This window comes from Anopheles moucheti, chromosome 3 (assembly GCF_943734755.1).
Source record: "Anopheles moucheti chromosome 3, idAnoMoucSN_F20_07, whole genome shotgun sequence".
Classification (NCBI taxonomy): Eukaryota; Metazoa; Arthropoda; class Insecta; order Diptera; family Culicidae; genus Anopheles; species Anopheles moucheti.
This window is the reverse complement of record NC_069141.1, coordinates 9,320,199-9,340,909: the sequence shown is the minus strand read 5'-3', so window position 1 is coordinate 9,340,909 and position 20,711 is coordinate 9,320,199. Positions and strand designations below refer to the sequence as shown.

The 20,711-nt window shown below is 45.3% G+C and overlaps 1 protein-coding gene across 1 annotated transcript in view; it reads right to left on the bottom strand.

The window, feature by feature from the left end:
- The window catches only part of LOC128301198 (tyrosine-protein kinase Dnt), an 83,811-nt gene extending 79,940 nt beyond the window's left edge, over positions 1-3,871 (bottom strand). Inside the window, exon 1 of the mRNA XM_053037555.1 lies at positions 3,292-3,871. Within this exon, the coding sequence (XP_052893515.1) occupies positions 3,292-3,400 (109 nt within the window). The 5' untranslated portion in view covers positions 3,401-3,871. The remainder of the gene's footprint in view (positions 1-3,291) is intronic.
- Between the last annotated feature and the right edge of the window lie 16,840 nt (positions 3,872-20,711).

Sequence of the window (20,711 nt, the reverse complement as noted above, 5' to 3'; positions counted from 1 at the left end):
GCAAAACTTCATTCTTGGACAAACATTTCCGCAACAACTTGCTCCCAGTGTGACCCACGCATCCAAACACCAAAACCTATTGTTGGTTGCAGGCTTTACCACTACACTAAGGTGACCGGAATGCCGTTGGGATGAGAAGGGATGTGAAATAAACATAAAAATCAGCTTCTATACACAGAGCACGCAGGCTATCAGCTATTCGACAAGGTAAACAAAGTGTAGCCAACCTACTTTTTCTTCGATCAAAATATTTACTGTACGATGTAAAGGCACACTGTTTTGGGAGATCTGGTGAGAAGAGCAAACTATTCTCGGCAGTCCGCTACGGGACACGGGGAGGCCAAATGTTACAAAAAGTTTGTCCTTTAAAATTGTATAATACAAACCGGATCCTTCGATTCCGCTGTTCGATGTACACGCACTCCAGAACTCCTGAACTTTTGTAGGTGACAGAGAGAGGGGACCTGCGAGGTCCCACAGGGGAAACAGAAAGTGTATGCGAGACGGAGGTAGATGTTGATGATTATATGAGTTTGGTTTTGTCATGTTTTCATAAAACAGATTTTCGACGGATTTTGTGGCAAACGGAAAACCGAAAAAAAAGCATAAAGTGTCCCATCTAGGAAACCCAACGCCCAATCATGTTGGAAACGGATGGGAGTAAAATCAACAAACGCCGCTGACCATGGATAACAAAACGTGCGGTGTGGATGAGGAGTTTTGTTACCTGTCCATCCCGTAGACATCCGAAGAGGAATACCTTTTTGGTGTGTCCCCGGGAAGGACCAGCTCTCGATGGTTTTGCCCTTCTTCTTCGTGAACAACTATCGGTGACGCAGTGATAATGATCGGACCCGTCTAAAGGTCCCGACGGAAAGGACAAAAGGGGTTGGCGAGAGGATTGAAGACCCGAGGAGACAGTCAATATTTAACCTGTCAGTGTGGGCTTTCCTGTCGATTGAATTTTGGGTGGAAGGAATGGAAAAAGTTTCCTCGAGTGTCCCACCACCGTGCGTGTACCTGGCAGGCCGTGCACACGGAGCTACGGTCCTGTAATCCGAGCAAGACGTATAGCACACCGAGAGCGGAGTTCAGCGTCAGGTAGGCGACAGGGAAGGGCCACCGATGAAAAGTTCTTTAATTGATTTATAACACGTAGCACACAAGAAGGATCGGATCGGAGGATTGCAGGTCGTCCATTCAGGAGATATGGGACATATCGGTTCAGGTAGCGATAAGAAGAGAAAGGTGAGTTACGTAGGGACTGCGCCATTCAATGCGTTCTATACGCTTCTTGCTTATTTTCTACGAAAAAAAAGGATCCTTTCTAACACTGTCTGATTGTGTCTGTGTAGACGATCAGTGAAGCCTAAAAAATTCGAAGCTGGACATTACCACCCCGGGCGTTCGGGAAATTTGTGGGTATATTTGTGTGTTTTTTTCAGTTCCTTCTCACTGTAGATTATTCGAATGGGTTTTGGATTATTTGGTGTTCTGTCACCTTTTCGTAAAGTTTAGTTTTTTTTTCCTCTTCTATGCGATGACGCTAACTAGACCAGATCGAAATGCTGAAGGAAAAAAGGAAGCCGGATCAGTGGTCTAGGGTTAGGAAAAACCGGAAAACCGTCATTTCATTTCAACAGCACAAAATCACTCAATGAGGAGACGGATTTCACGGGAAGGACTCAAACCAAAAATAACAGCGTAGAACGCGTCCTTCAATCATTAGCCAACGAGATCGGCCAACTCGAAATACGGTTGGAATGGTTGGGAGAAGAATAGATTCATTAGGAAAGCATCCTGGTTTCGAATTGATGAATAGAAGGACGTGAAGGTGCGAGGATCCGGCGAGCGGGCACCAGGGAACCGTATTGTTCCACCCTCCCCTTCCTCGAAAGGGAAACGGAACGGATCGGGAAGCGCGTGCGGGAGTGCGAGTGTTTTCTAATCAGCGAGAAGCAAAAAGGATGATGATTAGCATCGAATAAATGCGCCTTGTCATCGTGAGTTGGCACGGGGCTACTTGGCTATGTATTGCTGCCGGTTTTCCATCCGCTTGTGGGTGGGCTGTAAGGATAGAAACGATGGGCTCCGTTTTGCTTTGTTTACACAACACCGTTTTTCTCCGGTTTTTTTTCTGTACAATCAGCTTACACTAACGGAGGGCTTGGGCTTTGTTTTCTGTCACAGGCGAAAAAGTTAATTCGTTCCGGGTGTTCTTCATAAAGCGTGGAAACCGGAGGAAAAACATCATTGTTGATTGAAAAGATATGCTTTATCAAGAAACACATAACAAATTTGCCAAAGGAATTTGCTCCAGCAGACATAAGCTACCGGCCAAAAGTTAAAATGCTTGATTCAACGATAATATGGGAAGCGCAACCGATATCTTCAAGATGTCCAATGTGTTTTAAACTTTTAATTGATTTCTACAAGTGCTGTCTTAGAAGGTTTTCCAATTTACATACGAAGACGTACAAGATTGTTCGCCTCCTGAGTATCAAACCAACATATCACCCACTCTGACAAACGTGTTAACTAACGTTACGAACTTAGATTTACATCCAACACCATATGTTTGGCTCCCTGCGCTCAGTGAAACGAACCGATCAACACTAGGGAACAGGGAATTAAAATCATTTCCCTGTTCGAAAACATTGTTCGGAGCACACGCGACCTGGAAACGTCAAATGGTTTTGGTGTGGTTTTGCTTTCCCAAAACCAGTTGTCAGGACACTTGACAGCAACGCCGGCATACGTCACCTCGAGAGACAAAGGTTTCCCCAAATTCCCAACAGGTCAGCAAGGTTTAAAGCAGAGGTTGAAAGGTGGAACCACAGGCTGGCGAAAGCATTTCAAATTGTTGACGTTGAATAAACAATTTCACGCCAGAGTTGGTGTATTCCTTCAGGTGCGCGTGTCTTCAGGGAGTTCAGACGTTAAACTCCACAGCTAACTCGCGGGATTGGGCATTGGGAAACATTTAGTACAATGAGGTGATGGATTTTTAACTCGTTCAAATCCCGGCATTTGCGGTAAATCATGTGTTCCAACACGCTCTACTTGTGTTGCATTGCGAATTTCAGGAAGTTTCAACAAAAAGGCTCACTTCCGGCCTTCACAACAAGGTACAGTACACAATTCCAAGTCAAACTTCAACAACCGAGAACAAGGAAGAGGTTACTTGTTGTGGCGTAAAAACGATGTTCTAAAATACGTGTACTTCAAGCGTGTTTTTCACGTGCCGGCGGAAAACTCCGGCCAAAGCAAGACGGGAGTGGAAAAACTTACCTAGCAATCTCTGGACTTCGATCACGTTGAGGAACAGATTTAGATGAGCCTCGCCGGTTGCCACCAGCAGGGACAGCAGTAATCCAACGTAAACACATAAATTCGTCATTCTGGTCGGGTTGTCCGGAGGAGGGATTTTTAAACTCTTTCCTTTGCTGGTCTTCCTTTCCTTGGTCGCTTTTCTTTTCCGCTACTCCACTATTCACAAGTATTCTTATGCTGTTTTTTTTTTCTTCTCGATATGCGCTTGCCTTACTTTTTTGCTTCTTCACCACAGCAGCAATCGTTATACGCGCTTTTCTTTCTGCTCTTTTCCCGGGGACTGCGCCTACTTCGTGATCTTCCTTTATGCCTCACTTTCGTACACGTTGTTGGGGTTTTGGTTTTGTATTTTTGTTGCCTTAATTTTTGCTTCCTCTCACCACACTTTTCTGTTTCGCTTCTTGCACGCTCCGTATTTTAACGCACGCACACGGGGCCACTTAACACATCATCACCGATTTTCGCCGTGCAACTGACCTGTACACGCGGGAGTTGATGTAAATATACACCTTGTAGACGCTTGTTTCTCGGGATCAAAACCGCAGTAAAACACAAGGCAGCTTTCCAAAAAACAAATGTTGAAGCTTTTCGAACGTATGCAATTTTGTGATGTAGGGAAAGATAATTGATCAAATTATGACGGGTAAGACGACCTCCAGTAGGACAGTTAACAGCGTTGACAGCGGATTGATTCTCTGCAAACGATCACTGCGCACTCAAAACCGGATCATTCTTCGAATGCTTTTGATGAAATCTATTCACCGGAACACGCACACAACACTATTATCAGCACTATACACTCATCTGTTTCACTTCACGCCACAAAACCACGCGCTATCATTTTTGCTCACGACTAATACCACAACATTGTGACTCCATTTTTGTTTACATTCACCGGAAAAAAATGATCACCGGACAATGCAATTCGTCTTAATGGCGTTGCACTATTTGGACTAAATCTTCTTCTAAATGCACGCTGTATTGTAGACGAACAACACGATTAAACACTAGTACGCACTTTGTGGTGCACGCGTAAACATTGGGCAACCAAAAGACTCGTACGGTATGCTTTCGCGAAACCTGACGCCGGAACAAACTCGAACGCTGAACCACACGCGCGCACAGACTGACGTTGCATTAGTGACTGTCTATACGTCGGCTGGTGCGTCGTGTTGTTGGGCTGCAGCCCAACACGCGTGCGATAGCGAGAGTGAGAGAAACGCACACTGTTCTCTCACAAAACAACTTGTTGTGTACGAAAGGACCAAGAGAGACGAGAGTTAGCAGGGCTCTCCAGCTAGTTGTTTTGGTGTTTAACAAAAGTCGAATTTTAACCGGAATTTTGAAGTGTTTCAGTGTTTTGTTTAGGAATTTAAAGGAAATAAAAAATCTTCTTATTACAATCATATTAATCTTAATAATACATACCATAGATTGCATAAAATATTGTACCACAGAATTTCTCACTATCTCAAGCCCTGTACCACTTTCCCGTGTACTTTCGCTCCCTCTCGCGCAAAGGAAAAATTTGTTGAGAATAACGCAGAATCACACTCTCTCGCATTTTCGCTCTAGGGGGAAAACGCATGTTTATGCTGTCAATTTACCGGCCGGTTTTTGAATACAGTGAAGGGTATTTAAATTTACGCATTGCATAACTACGGCATTGGCTCATTAAATGATGATATAACTTGATTAATGAACATACTTTTGCTTTAAATTACTCTAAACTAAGTTATTCTTTCGTTGGATGACCGTGTTTGACGCTTTAACTCAATGCTGTCAAAATGCTGTCAATTTGAGTGAATCTTTTATTTCCGTTTGTTTTTAGGTTTTACACTCAATGAAATGCTTTATATTTTATTTTTATGGTTACTTTAATATGCTTGAGAAGTCTCTTATATTTTAAAGGCGAAATTTATTTTTTTTAGGTTTTAGGTTTGTTTGTTTGTTTTTTGTTCTCGTTTTTCAAACGATGTCACCTTTTAGGGCAATTGTTCATTTGTATGCCTCGTTTACGGTCATTAAAATGCCACACCGTAGACTAGCGAAACGGGATCAAAGGTCTTTGAATTTAGTTACCTTTGAATCGTTTTCAAAGAAGTTTGGTTTATTGAAGTTTCGAATTGTTAATTTAATAGATGTTGTTGATTCAAATATTTTTATATCAAAAATCTTTGTGAAAATCTTATACCAAAAATCTTACCAAAACACCCATTATATCATTCACTAGAAGGGAAAGTGTCTCCGTCTTTACATCAACTCCCTTCGAAATGTCCGATATTAAATACTGTCCACCAACCGTGTGAATACTAATTCCTATCTTAAGCGAGACATGACCGTTCGATGTAGCTGTTGGAGTTGTGCTGTACTATTTATCCTCGCTTTTTATTCGACATTCCTAACTAAGCCGGAAAAGCTCACACAGCCATCCGAAAGGCGACGATATTTTGCTAAAAGCTTTTGCTGGCTAACAACAATGTTGCGCCCGCGTAACAAATGGCCGTCCATTATGGTGCGAACCGAGCTCGATTTCGTTCCACGGCCTGCTTACTTTTCCATGAACCATTAATGATAACATCGCGTTGCTTGCCTCTTGCGGAAAGTGTGCTATGATATCTACCGAAAGCCACTCCACTCCACACTCTGCAAACGTTGCGGCCAATTTCATTTGTGGTTTGTTGCGTATTTTCTCACCCCTACATCTCAGTTCCACCCACTTGAGATGATCTCTAATCTCTTATCTTAATTAATCGGTATCATATTCGGTGCGTGTTTCATGTGAATCATCTATTTTTTGACAGCTTCACCGAGTCTGAGCACTTCAGACACCTGGTGCCGGTCGATGCAAACTGTCTCCTGGAGGTGGAGCATAAGCATGAATTTGATGATTGATAAACACCCATCCACCCGTGGGTCCCTTGTTGTTTGGCTCAAAATTTAACACCTACCCATACGGGCGTTGGGTTTTGTTTGGTTTTTCTACAATATTTTTTATTTAATTTAGTCAAAAAATCCTGCTACTTAGCCCTCCCATGATGTTGGCGGTACTTTTCAGAGCACTCACTATCATGTCGTGTGTTTATAGACGTGCCTCATGAAGTACATCTCTGCTCCAACTTTCGTTTTCAGCTCGCAAACAAGGGGTGGCACGATTTAAGGCACCGGAATACTCGTGACTTCCTTCGGCTCGACCGAGACTGCGTGAGTGAAGCTTAAATGGTACCGACAGGCCGCCAGCAGCACACGGACAATGTTTACGCAGTAAGGTGATAGCGAGTACGGTAGGTGATTTTTTTTCTTGAAGAAATGAGACATCTTGTTCTCATTTAGAAATTGTGAGGGATAATTTTTTTAAAAGTCCTTATTATGTGTGCACCCGAAGCCATCCCCCTCACGGTGGCCATCAATTAGATGTTTTCATCACCATTCTAGCCCCGACATTCAAAATCGTCCCCATCCGAATTTTTCCAAGGTTTTTTACACGTACCACGTGCGACCACCGGAAGAGACTCTAACGGTAGGGAGTGAAAAAAAAAACAAACGACAACGGTTGTTGATTCCACCGGTTCATTAAAATTTTAAATATTTGTTAAACGTTGGCCGCATCGCATGCATTCAGTGTCTTAAGCATTTTTAGGTTAGGGACGTTTCTACTCCATAGCACCCGGTGCTAGGTTCCACGGACTGGTTTTGTCTCCTTTCATATGTTTTTGTTGTTAAATAAATTTGCTTTCCCTCTTTTGGAAGTGGACCCTAGTGAAAGTGAAGGAAAAAGACCACACGAAACGTTAGAACGGTGCCCATGAAAACCGAGAATCGTAACGATGTGGAAGTAACGGTTGTGAAAAGTTCATAAAAAGATAATCCACTACCGAACGGTTCAACGATGTACAGCTGCAGCTGATGTTTTGACGGAGACGTATGCAAATGCAATCATTATTTTACAGGAGGACTTGTTATCGATAAACGAGAGTAAAAATATCATCGTTTTACTTGCATAGTTAGTGAAAATAAAGCTACGTGAGCTAAACGACGAAATCTTGAAGTTTAAGGGATTCCAAAGGGTTCAAACTATTTAAACGGTATTCCACCTCTGGAACTCCGAACGGAAGTCAAACTTTAAGGGATAAAAGTCAACTTCCTTTCCTCATTCTACTGTACCTGCTCGCAGCAAGATGCTGCAGATGGTGTGTAGATTAAAGGAAAGCTCGACTCCACATTTTGTCACGGAAACATTTCCTCGCTAATACAAAACAGACAAACCGAGATAGAGCAGAACGCCTTTCGCCATGGTGAAATCTACAAATACGTGTCCTGACGGTGTACGGAAGAGTAAATAATGCTGCACAAACCCCCGGCTTTTCCTGCGCCGACCACGACCTAAGACGGCCTCGACCGGTAGCAACAAAACTAGCAATGCATCTCGGAGGATATGCACTAAACAAATAGCAAACCGTTGCAATTGAAGGAGGAGGAACAAAAAAAATGGGCAGGAAAGGCTTCGCCCGAGCAGCGCAATGACAGAAAAATAAGGCCAAGTGGCACTGCGGGAGACAGGGCCGAACAAACAGTGCCATCAAATGTAAATCAAGCACCGTGTGTGGCTTCATCAGAGGGAAGTCCTTACTGGGTTTTGCAATTCCAACAACGACGACGACGTGTGACGAACGATGGCGTTGGTACGCTTTGCATTTAGAGAGGATATTACGTTTACTTTTTTTTCTTTTCCCCCCACTTCGCTTGTTGAGCCACCGAGGAGGGCGGTGGAGTGCCGGGAAAACCTCGAACACACAGAGGCCAAACGTTTGGGGTCGGAAAATGCAAATGCCGTGGTTGAATGGATTTGATTTGAAAACATCAAAACATATGTTTTCCTTTTTGTTATGCGCTATGGTTTGCCTCTTTAGTCTTTTAACAATCGCTCCGGGGCGGTTGGGTAGTGTGTTTTATGTTGTGTGAAAAGTGACCTAGTTTATGCAATTGCTTTATGCTGTGCAGGCATGCAGTACCGTCATTAGCGAAGAAAACTTTCTTTAAAAAAATGGAGACTCTTAAGAAGGGGATTTTGTTTTGCATTACAAAAAGAATCCTTAAACTAATTCGATTGCTCAGAAATCGCACCGAATTAATTTGATTGTTCAAATCCCCTTTGAGCAGGAACAGGAACACAAGTGTTGATCGTAACTAACAGGGGAAAGTTTAAAGATTTCAACAGTTATCCACAACAACAGATCGTAACCGTAGTAAACTTCCTTAGAAAACACTTAAGTTTCGAGGATACCTTCCAGTATTTCCCGCATTCGGTTGGGTAGATTCCATTTCTCACTCCATTTCTCACCCAGAACTCAATGCTCATTGACCCTTGCGCTTATGCCTCCACCATTCAACTCCACCGCTAGGGTCCGCTACTTGTAAATTCGATTATCCTTTAGGCAAATAAAGCTCATCCGGAAAACCCAAAACCTCATTCCAAGGAATCAGTTTTCCCGCACAAGGACTTTCCACCACTCAAAACTGCCCGAAAGCGTTCGGAAAGTTTGCGATTTCCACGAAAGAAATTGGAAAACCCAACCAGAGAGTCTCCTTGGAGAACGGTTCGAATTAAAGGTAGAGAGCGAGCGAGTTTGTTTTAATTGATTTGTGGACTTTGGAAATGGGACACCCAGGGCAACAAAACAAACATCCATTTCTTCAGTAAAGTAAACCAAACAAATAAGCCTGGAATTGTGTTGGGGTCATTTTAGTCCGAGTTTAGACACGATTGAAGGGTGATCAACCGGTTGAAGTACTGCTGATTGTTGTCGCATCAACGGTATGAAAATGCTTCGAGTGTTTCCGGCTCGTGATGAGATCAACAGCAAACTTCCGAAATCTGGTGGCTTTCGAGATGCTGCAGAGCCACTCGATTTTAATAGAATTATCGAGGATGAGCGCAATATGTAAAATTTAGTTTTTTATTAACGACCTCTCTCTATTGGTCGATTTGTTTTTGGTGTTTTAACCCACATGACACCTCTAAAAGAGTAACATCGGTGGCACTAGCATAGTCTCAAGTTTCGCTTATAAACACCAAATGCTCATGTTCTAATCTGGATCACATTAACAGTTCTTCGATTGCGAAGATTTTCGATCGAGATCGGGAAAATACACACACACACACACACACACACACACACACACACACACACACACACACACACACACACACACACACACACACACACACACACACACACACACACACACACACACACACACACACACACACACACACACACACACACACACACACACACACACACACACACACACACACACACACACACACACACACACACACACACACACACACACACACACACACACACACACACACACACACACACACACACACACACACACACACACACACACACACACACACACACACACACACACACACACACACACACACACACACACACACACACACATACATACACACACACACACACACACACACACACACACACACACACACACACACACACACACACACACACACACACACACACACACACACACACACACACACACACACACACACACACACACACACACACACACACACACACACACACACACACACACACACACACACACACACACACACACACACACACACACACACACACACACACACACACACACACACACACACACACACACACACACACACACACACACACACACACACACACACACACACACACACACACACACACACACACACACACACACACACACACACACACACACACACACACACACACACACACACACACACACATACACACACACACACACACACACACACACACACACACACACACACACACACACACACACACACACACACACACACACACACACACACACACACACACATCTGCAACGAGGTGTTGTCGAGGTGTTGCCGAGTTAACAACAGTTGTACAAACTTTCACGCACGCCCGTGTCCTGGGCTGGGTACGGTATGTATCGAATGTCGAAACTTGACGCAACCACTCCTCGATCATGATGATGGTGCATGATGTTTTACATCGCTGATTGAACTCGATCAAACGGCACGGTGTCAGATTTCGGCCACATGTACTCATACACGCAAGCTGCAAACAAATTTCCTGCGGAGTTTCACAGTCACACAAAACTGCATGAGGGTAACACGGCTACCGCGTAATAACTGATCTCGTGGGACACGTTGCAGGTTGTGCGTTTGGAGGTTTTTTACGTGTGGGGCTCTTCAATACTCTGTCAAGTACACAGTGTAAAGCACTTGTGACCCTAAAAATAAGTATAAAAGGTGTTTTTGTAGTGAATCAATGACAAATGTATATTTTTTTAACATCGTGAATAGTGAAATCGAACTAAAAATGCAGCTGACTCATGTCAGGATATGGTTGATTGATTAGGAAATATTTGAGAATGTTAGTAAAAGCATCTGGTTTTTAAGCTGTACCAGGAAGGAACAGCTTGAAATGCAGTCAAAATAGCGTATAATATTTATAATAGCGTTGAAATGGGCTTTTAAAACAAGCCATTAATTGTATAATTCAATTACGATCCCATATTAAGCATTCATAGTTGTTGGGGTTGTCATTACGTTGTAATCTGCAATGTCGAGCGGACCCTTTCATTAAGGTAAGCCCTTGGTAATCCAACCTAAACTATCACCTCACCCGATAAGATCTACGACCCATGTCCTGGTGGTGAACGATCCACCAACCCCCAAATAAAAAGATCCATACTGCTGTTTCATCGTTATCGGCAACATCAAATAAATACAAAACCGGGAAAAATACCTTCCATTGCCACCCCTTTGTCACTGACATGTACAACATTGGCAAATACGAAGCCTTCCCTTCCCCACATATTTTGTGGTCTACCATTCCTTCCCGGTTGAGCATCCTTTTGATGAAGGTTGTAATAAAAACCACCCGCCAACGAAACCGACATCGAGGTGACAGGCATTAGCATCGACCATTACACATCATCAGTGCCCGGAAGTGGGCAATGAGTCAGCGCCGAGCCACCACGCACACGATATCCCGAATGTGATCTTGGTCTGACACGTGGGTCTGTTTGTTCGCGCGTGTTCAACCAGGCATTGCGTACGCGATATTTGTAGGGTGAATTAAATTACCTTACCGTCGTTCTTTTTTTACGACATCAACACCTGCCGGTCGAGCTGGAGTTGGACCGTGGTCTAATTTCTATGTTTGCGTTGTTCCCTTTTTTTTAGAGCCTTACCAAATTTTTCAAACCCCGACCAAAAAAGGTGAGCTACTGAGTAGGACTGAGTGTGTGGTTGATGGAGGCAGCACAAATGTGGCTTATTGGCTTTTCCGGTGCTTGATGGAGAGGTGCTGTATTTATTGCAACGCCTCACGGGATATCTTCGGTTACTGTATTTGTTTGATATTTGGTAACGCATTATACATCATCATCATCGATTTGATGAATTATGTTTGAACTAAGATAGCTCAAGAAATGTGTGAAATGGTGATAAATGCTAGGCAATTATTGAGGCGATAACAATCTGTACCAACAAACCGATAAAAAGGGGTAGCAGATTTTCTTATCTTCAAATCCCAAATGGAACCTCCATTCATGCGAGCTGTCAGAATACAATATTCAAAACTCCAATTTCGATGCCAATGTGATTGAGACACTCTTCAGCCACAACCACGCGTAAACGATTCATAAAAGCCGGTGACAAAGTTTAAGCGTCGCAGAAGGGCTTCATCCATTCGATTGTGACATCCTAAGCAAACCCTCATCGTTTTGTGAGGTCTTGAGCCGGCTACCGAACCGATGGCGTCGGTGATGGCGAATGTCAACAACTTTTAATTGATGTCTTCTCCTGCAGGCGGTGGTCACTGAAGTGTCTCTTATTAGGGGAACGTGATGAGGTCGTACGTGCCACTGCCAGTGCTCGAAAGTTGCACCCAGTTTATCGCAATCCATTATTGCTTGTGGCAATGGGGCAATGAGGAGGAGTTCGGAGGTTATCCCGGGCTACATCCGTTAGAATATGTGTTTGCGTGGCATTCAAATATCTCGCTTAATAGGCCGCTTTTGCCGATGCACACACGTACGAGCATGAGGGTACTAGGAAAAACTAAGTCGCCAAAATAGGTTCTTCTAACTACGAACTAAATCAAACCCCTCATAGCGTAATGGTGGTTGGATGGGATATTGACGATTCACGGTGCCTTTAACGCGCCGGGGAGAACATTGGGACGCAAAAGGCTCATCACTCATCGCATGACAACTCTCATCATCGCATCAGTGCGCACAACGGAGCGTCGTTCCGTGTACGGTACACCGTACCATAACTAGGACGCTTTGGACACGGGTCGGTCGTGCCGTAAGAAACCTGAAGCTTAGAATTGTATCCCTGGACCGTCGCAGTGTGAGCCATTTCCAATCCATTTAACTCGAGCAATGGAAACGAAATTGACGACCGAACACCGATGAGCGATGAGCGGCGGTGAAACGATTGTAAGTTCTACCTAGCCAACATCGCTTTGGGGCGAAATGAAATTGTCCACCATCCCTCCACCCACTCCAGCAGTTCCGGATTTGGATAGCGGAGCTGTTTGCGGAAGAAAGTTGATCTGCACCAGTGAACCGTGGACGATGGATCATCATCACCTCCAGTTCCGATTCCGGGCAGCAGTGAAACGCGCAAGCTTTTATCGGAATTGTGTCCACTCCGTTTTGCCAGTCTGAGAACACCGTCAGAACTTCGGGCACGAGACGAGCAGCAGCAGAAGTAGCAGAGCGCATCATGTAAAGGGCAAATATTTGCCAACTTTCCGTATCTCTGGTCCATCGGTTCCATCAGAACGTACGCTTTGCGCTTGTTGTCTGGGTCCAACCGGGTGGCCCTTATGCGCTATGTTCGTCGAACTTTTCCCGTACCCTATCACCCCCTCTGTGTACGGGCGTGTTTGTGGTTGGCGCTCTGAGGGAAATAGATTTTAGGATAAAACCACATCCGATAAGCACTTGCCATTTGCGAGAGAAGTGGCAAGGGAATTACGATTCTTTCCCGATCCCGGCCACTTCTTTGCTCATTTCGAAGCGGTTTGTGATGGGTTAAGACTTGGAAGTGTTAATTGCACGATAAACATCTCGGAAAGTGTTGCACTCGGTGTTTCATACGTTTGCTGCGAAGTTGCTGGCGTCTGGAGAGATGGAGCAGGCACTGCGAGGCTCTCGGGCGCAGCAATTCTTCTGTTTGTAAATAATTGTACAAGCTGGAAAGAGCTTAAATGTACTTAAAACATATTGCTTCTGTAAGAGTGTTTGTATGTTTGTAAAATGCCACACGCAGCCCCGGCAAACTTTCCGGAGTTCCAGCCAGATGCCAGATGTATGGATAATATGAAGCAACTTTAAAATAGATATGCCATTGCAGCGTCACCGTTTGCACCCTGAGGTGATTTCATCCCGAGTAATGCACCTCAATTCATTTTACATCCAATCCAGCAAAACACCAGCAAGTGACAGTTTTATCTCCGTGTGACACCGACACTCAACCTCAACCGGAAAAGTGAAGCTCAAGTTGGGCGGGAGCAAAAAAAAAAAACAGGCACTGTTGTCCCATCTTGTTCCCTTTGCTTAGCCCGTGGTCCTGGCAGCATCCGGCAGCAGTAGCAGGGAAGGATGATAAGATTATACGACTAGAACTTTGCGTTGGTTTTTGTGCCTTTCAACCATTTTGCGCGTTTTGTACCGGAGTGCAGCAGCTAATTGCATTTCGTGTTCTTTAGGGATGCTTCATCATCGCGGTAGGGCTTTTTTACTTCTCAACTGGCAGGGGGGAGAAGGCTGTTTTTTTAATGTTGTTGACTTCTTTCATCCTTTTGCATCCATTCCTGCAGCACGGCTAGGACGAACGATGGAATGGTGACTCACGCGAGATGTGATTTCCGTTCGCCACACATCCTGGAAAGCATACGGCTAAAGACTGGAATGGCTATGCAATGCCATGACTTTGACATGACGACCGTACACCCACTTGTTAACGAACCGTGACTAAAAGCTGGAAAAAGCTAAACCTATTCCTGTGATGGGTGGTGCCTGTATGCACCATCCCGTTTGTAGGTGGCTTTTTTTTTTGTTAGACATCTTCATGCGTCAGCGTCTTTGTGTGGTGTTTTGACTTTTGTGGTGCTGCTAATTACACGTCTGCAGGGCATCGTGTGGCGTTGGAGTATTGCAAGATCACACACACCGGAAAAAACACACACGTGTAAGACGCATCAAACTGACAATCGCACGTTAGCAAACTTTAAAGTTAATGCCCAAAACTTGTTTAATTATTGCCACCACATAAAACCCAATTGCAGAACTCCGAAACAATAAATAAGAATAAAAGATCATTCAACTGCACACGGGCTCGGGATGCACACGAGCTCGCCGGAAAAAGCAGGACAACGTGTGGTTTTTGCACCGTGACTTACCTGTCCGTATCCCGGGTATGCGGGTTTTTTTTCTGTTGGGACTCTTCACCACGCTACGAGCGAGTGTGGCCCCGTATGTTCGTGATGCACACAAACACCGGAAAGTTGTCCGGAGTCAACCGCCAATGATCCATAGAGCGACGAGCGGTGTCGACGCTTCCGTAGTGTGTGATGCACACGGTTGAATTGTTCGTTGGGTGCACCGGGTGCACCAAAGTGCCGCATCGAAACCGACTGACGATGGCTGACGTTATTAGCTCTCCGGCCCGGGATGCAATACTTTTTACCCAGCGCTTTTCCATCTTGTTTTTGCACTTTGTCCCCTCCGGTAGCCTTCCCCATCCTCAACCATCACCGGATATATCTTGCTGTGTTGGAGCTCGTTGGTATTTTTTTTTTGGCCTGGTGTCTCATTCGTTCAAAGCCATTTGCAAACTTCGTCCCTGCTACGGTCTGTTTTGGAACGTTCTCGTCTACCGTTCTGACTTGCTACTCGTTTTTTTTTGTTGGTTCTTGCCACAAGAAGAAACACTTCCAGCATCAGGACGACGCCTGCCTGCTACCCGACCGGAGAGCAGAAGCAGAACCGGACCATGCATGAACGCGTCACGAGTTGGCCCCGATAAGATAGGCTTCTGTGTACGAGCACCAGCACCGGAATTGACTTGACCGGTCGAGCGAAGGTGCAAGTCGTTTGTTTGCCATCGTTCTTTTTTTGTTGTTTTCCGTTGCTTGTGTTCCGTTGGCACGGTAGCACGGACAGGAGAACATTAAAATATGCAACACTTCTCGGATGAATGTGTTTGGAAGTGTTGTGGAACATCTTGTGAATTCTGATCCACCGCTGGTCCGACCGGGCTTATCGCACTGAAACATTGTACAACAGTACTTAATTAGCTGGTTTTTAACTGATGCTTTATCTGAATGAGATAAACTACTTGTAGCCCGATTTCGGTAGCAGTCGTGTGGGATGTAGAAATTCATTTCAGCTGAAAAGAGTTCGTTATTTAGTCATTTTTAGATAAGTGCCTTAAATACAGGCAAGTTAGCCCTGTTTCTACCTGGTTGCCGCAACCAATTTTAAGCATCGCAACAGAATCGGAATGTCTCAATCCATTTAGAACGTATAGCACGTGCACCGTAAACTATCCACCACCGTAGATTTTCCCACCTTCCGGGGAACTTCTTTTTTTTCTGTACCAACCATTAGCTGTGCTCTGTTTTTAAAACCTCCTTGCGGCAACGGCCACATCCTATAATTTAAATGCAACTTTGGACGTGCAGCATCCAGCAGAAAAGTTGCTAAAACCCTCCTACTTCACCGTTGTGTTGCAGCAAGGGATCCCTTCAGGACGAGAGAAACAGAACCGCAAAGTGCAAAATTTTCCGCCACTGGTCGAAATGAATTGGGCTCGGGCAGCTTGGGAGCGTTTTAAAAGCGGAAAGCTAACAACAAGCGAAAAGGGTGGAAAAAAAACCCGGAAACTACCCCAAACTATTGCTATTTAGAAGTTACACCCTGTGTGTGTGTGTGTGAGAGAGAGCATGGGTGACGGTAGTTTATAGGCGAATCTGCCAGGAATACTATTTCAGGGTTTCGAAGCACGTCCGCTTGGTTGATAAAAATATTGGAGCCAAGGCAGCCAACTTCTATCTCGCACTGTGTACACAGCCGGGAACGCGGCATCGGCTGCATCCCAGGATCTCCAATCTAGTTGGCAATTGTTTGGAGTCTGGGTTTTACGAATTCTGGCAGCGCATGTAGCTTTTTGCTGTGGTATTGGATGCGGCTAGGCACTGGCACATGTAACGTGTCACGAAGATTCAGCAAGATAACCCCTTCCGTGCCTAACTATAACTATTGACGACAATAGCATACGCCTAGGCGTTTGGACGTACGCTTATAGCAGGTATTGTACTCCTCTCCCCCGTGAGCTATCATTTGAATGAGACATCTTCTTCGGCGCAAGTAAATAAGGCTTCCTATTTTGAAGCCCTGAATCTATCAGTTGCCGGGGTATTGCAAATCAATAAATTCAATTTCCGAACGCACCCACACCCCGAGCCCGAGCTGCATTCGCCTAAACCCTGTACCAATCATCCCGGATTATGGCCGTTCTTGTTAGTTGATTACAGTTGGTTGACAATCGGCAAACCTGCTGCGCTATTCACGCCAGGCGTCCAGACGCCAAGTCCCTGCGGATCACCTTCAAGGAAATAAAAGTATTTCCAGGTACTCGCAGGATATTGGCGTTGTACTGCACCGTTTGCGGAAGATTATGGCGGCTGGGCCACCATCGCAAAAGTTGAATGGTGACTGATTTTTCATACACAGCGCCTGATTTTACCATCCTTCAAAAGAAAGAACACCTTACAAATGCGCCTAACTTTGAGCGTCTTTGCCGAGACTAAACAAATCCTGCTAACGAGCTGCTGCGATGGCGAAACCGGCGAAAGTTCATCCGCAGTTCCTGGTTCGTTACGGTGAGCGTGCTGCGACTGGTTGTAGGCGGAGAAGAGGCACATGTACCGACACACACACACACACACACAAGAAAAAAATCTGTTACACCAACTTTCGATCTTTTGCTGGCGTTCGATCGATGTCAATATTTGACATTGCAGCAGAGTCCTCAATCTGCCAGTTTTTTGGCTCTCCACTGAGTTCTTTCTTCGTTCGATTGCTTAACCTTTCCCCGAACCCGGTGACGAGGGTGATAATTTGAGAAACTGCATGTCACTGCAGCAGTGTCGGGCGTGTGGAAGCTACCATCAGGATGACAACGTCGTCGTCGTCGTCATCGTCGTGTGCTGCCATCCGTTACCATGGTGGCCAACCTCTTCCGGGCGCAAAAGGGAGCCAGTTCGTTAAACGGCTTCATTATTTTGTGATTATCTTGCTGCTGACAGCCGGCCCTGGCTGCTGGAAGACTGGCTGCCCGCGACATTGAGGCGCCCTCGGTAGACTCGGTAGCGCAAATGAAGAGGTAATCCCGTTGGCGTTAGTCAATTAAATATCCACTACGATGTCCGTGGACATCAGCGGGAGCAAGGCTGCAAAGCGAGGCGTCGGCATCGTCGGTAGGATTAGCCCTTTTGCCTACCGGTTGGCAAAATATGCGGGACTGTGCGTTCGATTTTACTTACTTGAACACCCAATTTGAATGAGATCTGTCTTTGGGGATGAACACCAACACCGGAGGGGAACTGGCACGATGACTCGCAGGATTATGTTTGACAATAATGAGGCCTTTCGAAGATGTAGCCACCGAAAGACGTTTGATCATGCTCCATTTCCATACAACTGATTTAGACGCTTTCGATTCGCTGAGTTCCAACAAATCAATTAAGTTGTACATAAAGTAAAGCAAACTTTATCGTACGATAAATACACTTCCAACAATAGGGAATAATTTGCCCGAACGCAAGATAACGCTAGAATTTAATTTGCTCTGGTGGAATTCCTCTGAATGGTTGATAAATTATCGCGCAACAATGTTGTAATACGGTGCTGTAAGGTCTATGATTAAATAATAAACACAATCTAATCTTCCAAAACCACAATCCACCAGCCCACAATTGACCGGTGCTGCTGTTCCCAAAGCTGTTACTACTAATCGGTGAAAATCGGTTTCCTCCTTTCGGATTGTGGCCAATTTCGTACATAATTCGCCACCAACCTCAAAACTGAGCACGTTAGGCTTCACTGCGGGCTGCTTCACTATTCCGGTTCCTGTTGTTACCCGTCTTGGGCTACAAACTCGGCTGCTTCTAGACAAGAAAGGCCTCAGCTCAGCTTTTAGCTTCCCAAGCATTCTGGTGATGATTGAAGTTGGAATCTGTTTGTTGTGGGTACAGTTGTCGGAACGGAAAGCAGAAGGCTTTTTTTTGTACGTAAACAATCGTTACTTGGCAGCGTTGAACCAGGGATTTTGGGAGCAGCGGTTACGGGAAACGAAGCCCCTCAGGAGCAACTAAATGACGATGATACAGCGAAAAGGCCGACTCAATTGACCAAAAATGATAATAATTGTACTTGATTGGCGAGAGAATTTCCCAGACAATTTTTCCTCCTCCAATACCTTCCTATTTCTTCTGTTGTAACTTCTGCTACCCCGTGTTCTTATTGGGCCACTTCACTGCACAGTGAAGCAGCGGGCCTGGCCAGATGGGCTGGAGTGAATGAGTTGAGCTTCTGGGGGTGAATGTTGGTGTGGCGCTATAATTAGCGGAAACGTTCCGGCCCGATTGGGTTCCTCTGTTGAGTGTCAGCCCCAACAAGAAAAAAGAAACCCATGGGACCACCCCGTCCAGATGTGCAAAGCTGTGGATGTGATTGTCGTGCCTTAATTGAGTATGATTTATCGCTTCGTAGACCAGTGTCTGGAGTTTGGTGTCAGAGGACAACGTGTACAGTACACAACTGTTCCGAGATAAAGCAAGATCTCTTAATCCACGATCGTCGACTGGGCTGCGATCACCCGTTCGCCAGCGTTGAGAAGCTGTCGCAATCGACAAAACTGTCATATCTGGTGGATTTGTTCCAATATCTCATTTGAATTTCTCTACACCCCGCCTTGGCATCCTTGCCCAACCAGAAGTCTAAAACCGGCTCGTTCGGCTAAACCTTTGTGTGCCGGCGGTGAGCAGTCAAAACAGTCGTAAGCTTATCGAATGAACACACGTCAGGCGGATATTTCGACGACTATCTGGATTTTTTTTCTGCTGTGCCTACCCACGATCAGAACCACCAGTCCACCGGCTCCTAATCGGCCTCAAATGGATCTCTTTTTTTCCCCCGAACAAACCACGAAATTGTTGGCAGTCCGCACAGCGAGGAGAAGAAACCTAACAAAAGTGACGATGTTTGCGTTTGCCTTTCACAAATCACTAGTAACAAGCTGTTGGTATTCGGCTGTTGATGGGCTTTTGTCCGTCCGCTTGTCTGGGCCGTAATTTCTACACACAATCGTGGAACACCAGCTGAACTACCTGACAGATAAAACATTAGGCAAAGCGCAGGCTGGCAACGTTGTATCTCTTTGGGGTGTTTTTTTTTTTATTTTGGGGAAAGAAGAAGCCGCTAGAATTGTTACACTAGAACAGCGTCTAGAACCTGCGAGAAACGAATGAATAAGAATGGACCGAGAGCAACAAAAAAAACCTACCGAAACCAAGTTTGGACTTACGGTTGAGGTGAACTTCGTTTGATCGAAGATGTACGCCTCGTCCATTCAGCATACTACGTCCAGGCGTGCTTCCCGAGTTCGTGATCGGTCCACAAAAGTCAGTCCGGTTGGTTCGAGTGTGGTTGGGGTTCCACCAACCGTCTCCCCCGAGATAGCATCGGCACGGCGTGGTGCAATCGTTTGTTTTATCTTTCAAATGATTTTATGTTTGTTCCCAAAATTGGATAATATATGCTTTCGAGGCACCTCCACACGGGCGATTCTTGCTTCTCCCTCTCTACACGAAACGAGTTCTCGTTTGCTGGCTGCGCCGCCGCACAGCGCAAAAGCCAGAAAGCGCGTCGGTTAACGAGATCACAATTCTGACAACGGTTGATTAAGTTGCTCGTCGATCGGATCCACGGGGATGGGAAGCTACTGGACCCTCATCGTTGGCACCAGGTGAAAAGAGGGAACCGCAACGATGGCTAACGATGTCCGCCCCAAAACGGTGCGTCCGGGGCTAGGTGGATTAGCCGCAGATCGCGGAGGATGAGCTCGTTGGCGATTCTTGCCTAAATCGCTTTCCTGGGTCTCGAAAATTCGCATATTTCGCTGTGTCTTTGAATTTCGTCCCAGTACCAGCGCTGCAGGTACTGGGAGCACCTTGCGACAGGGTGAGCAATCGGATGTT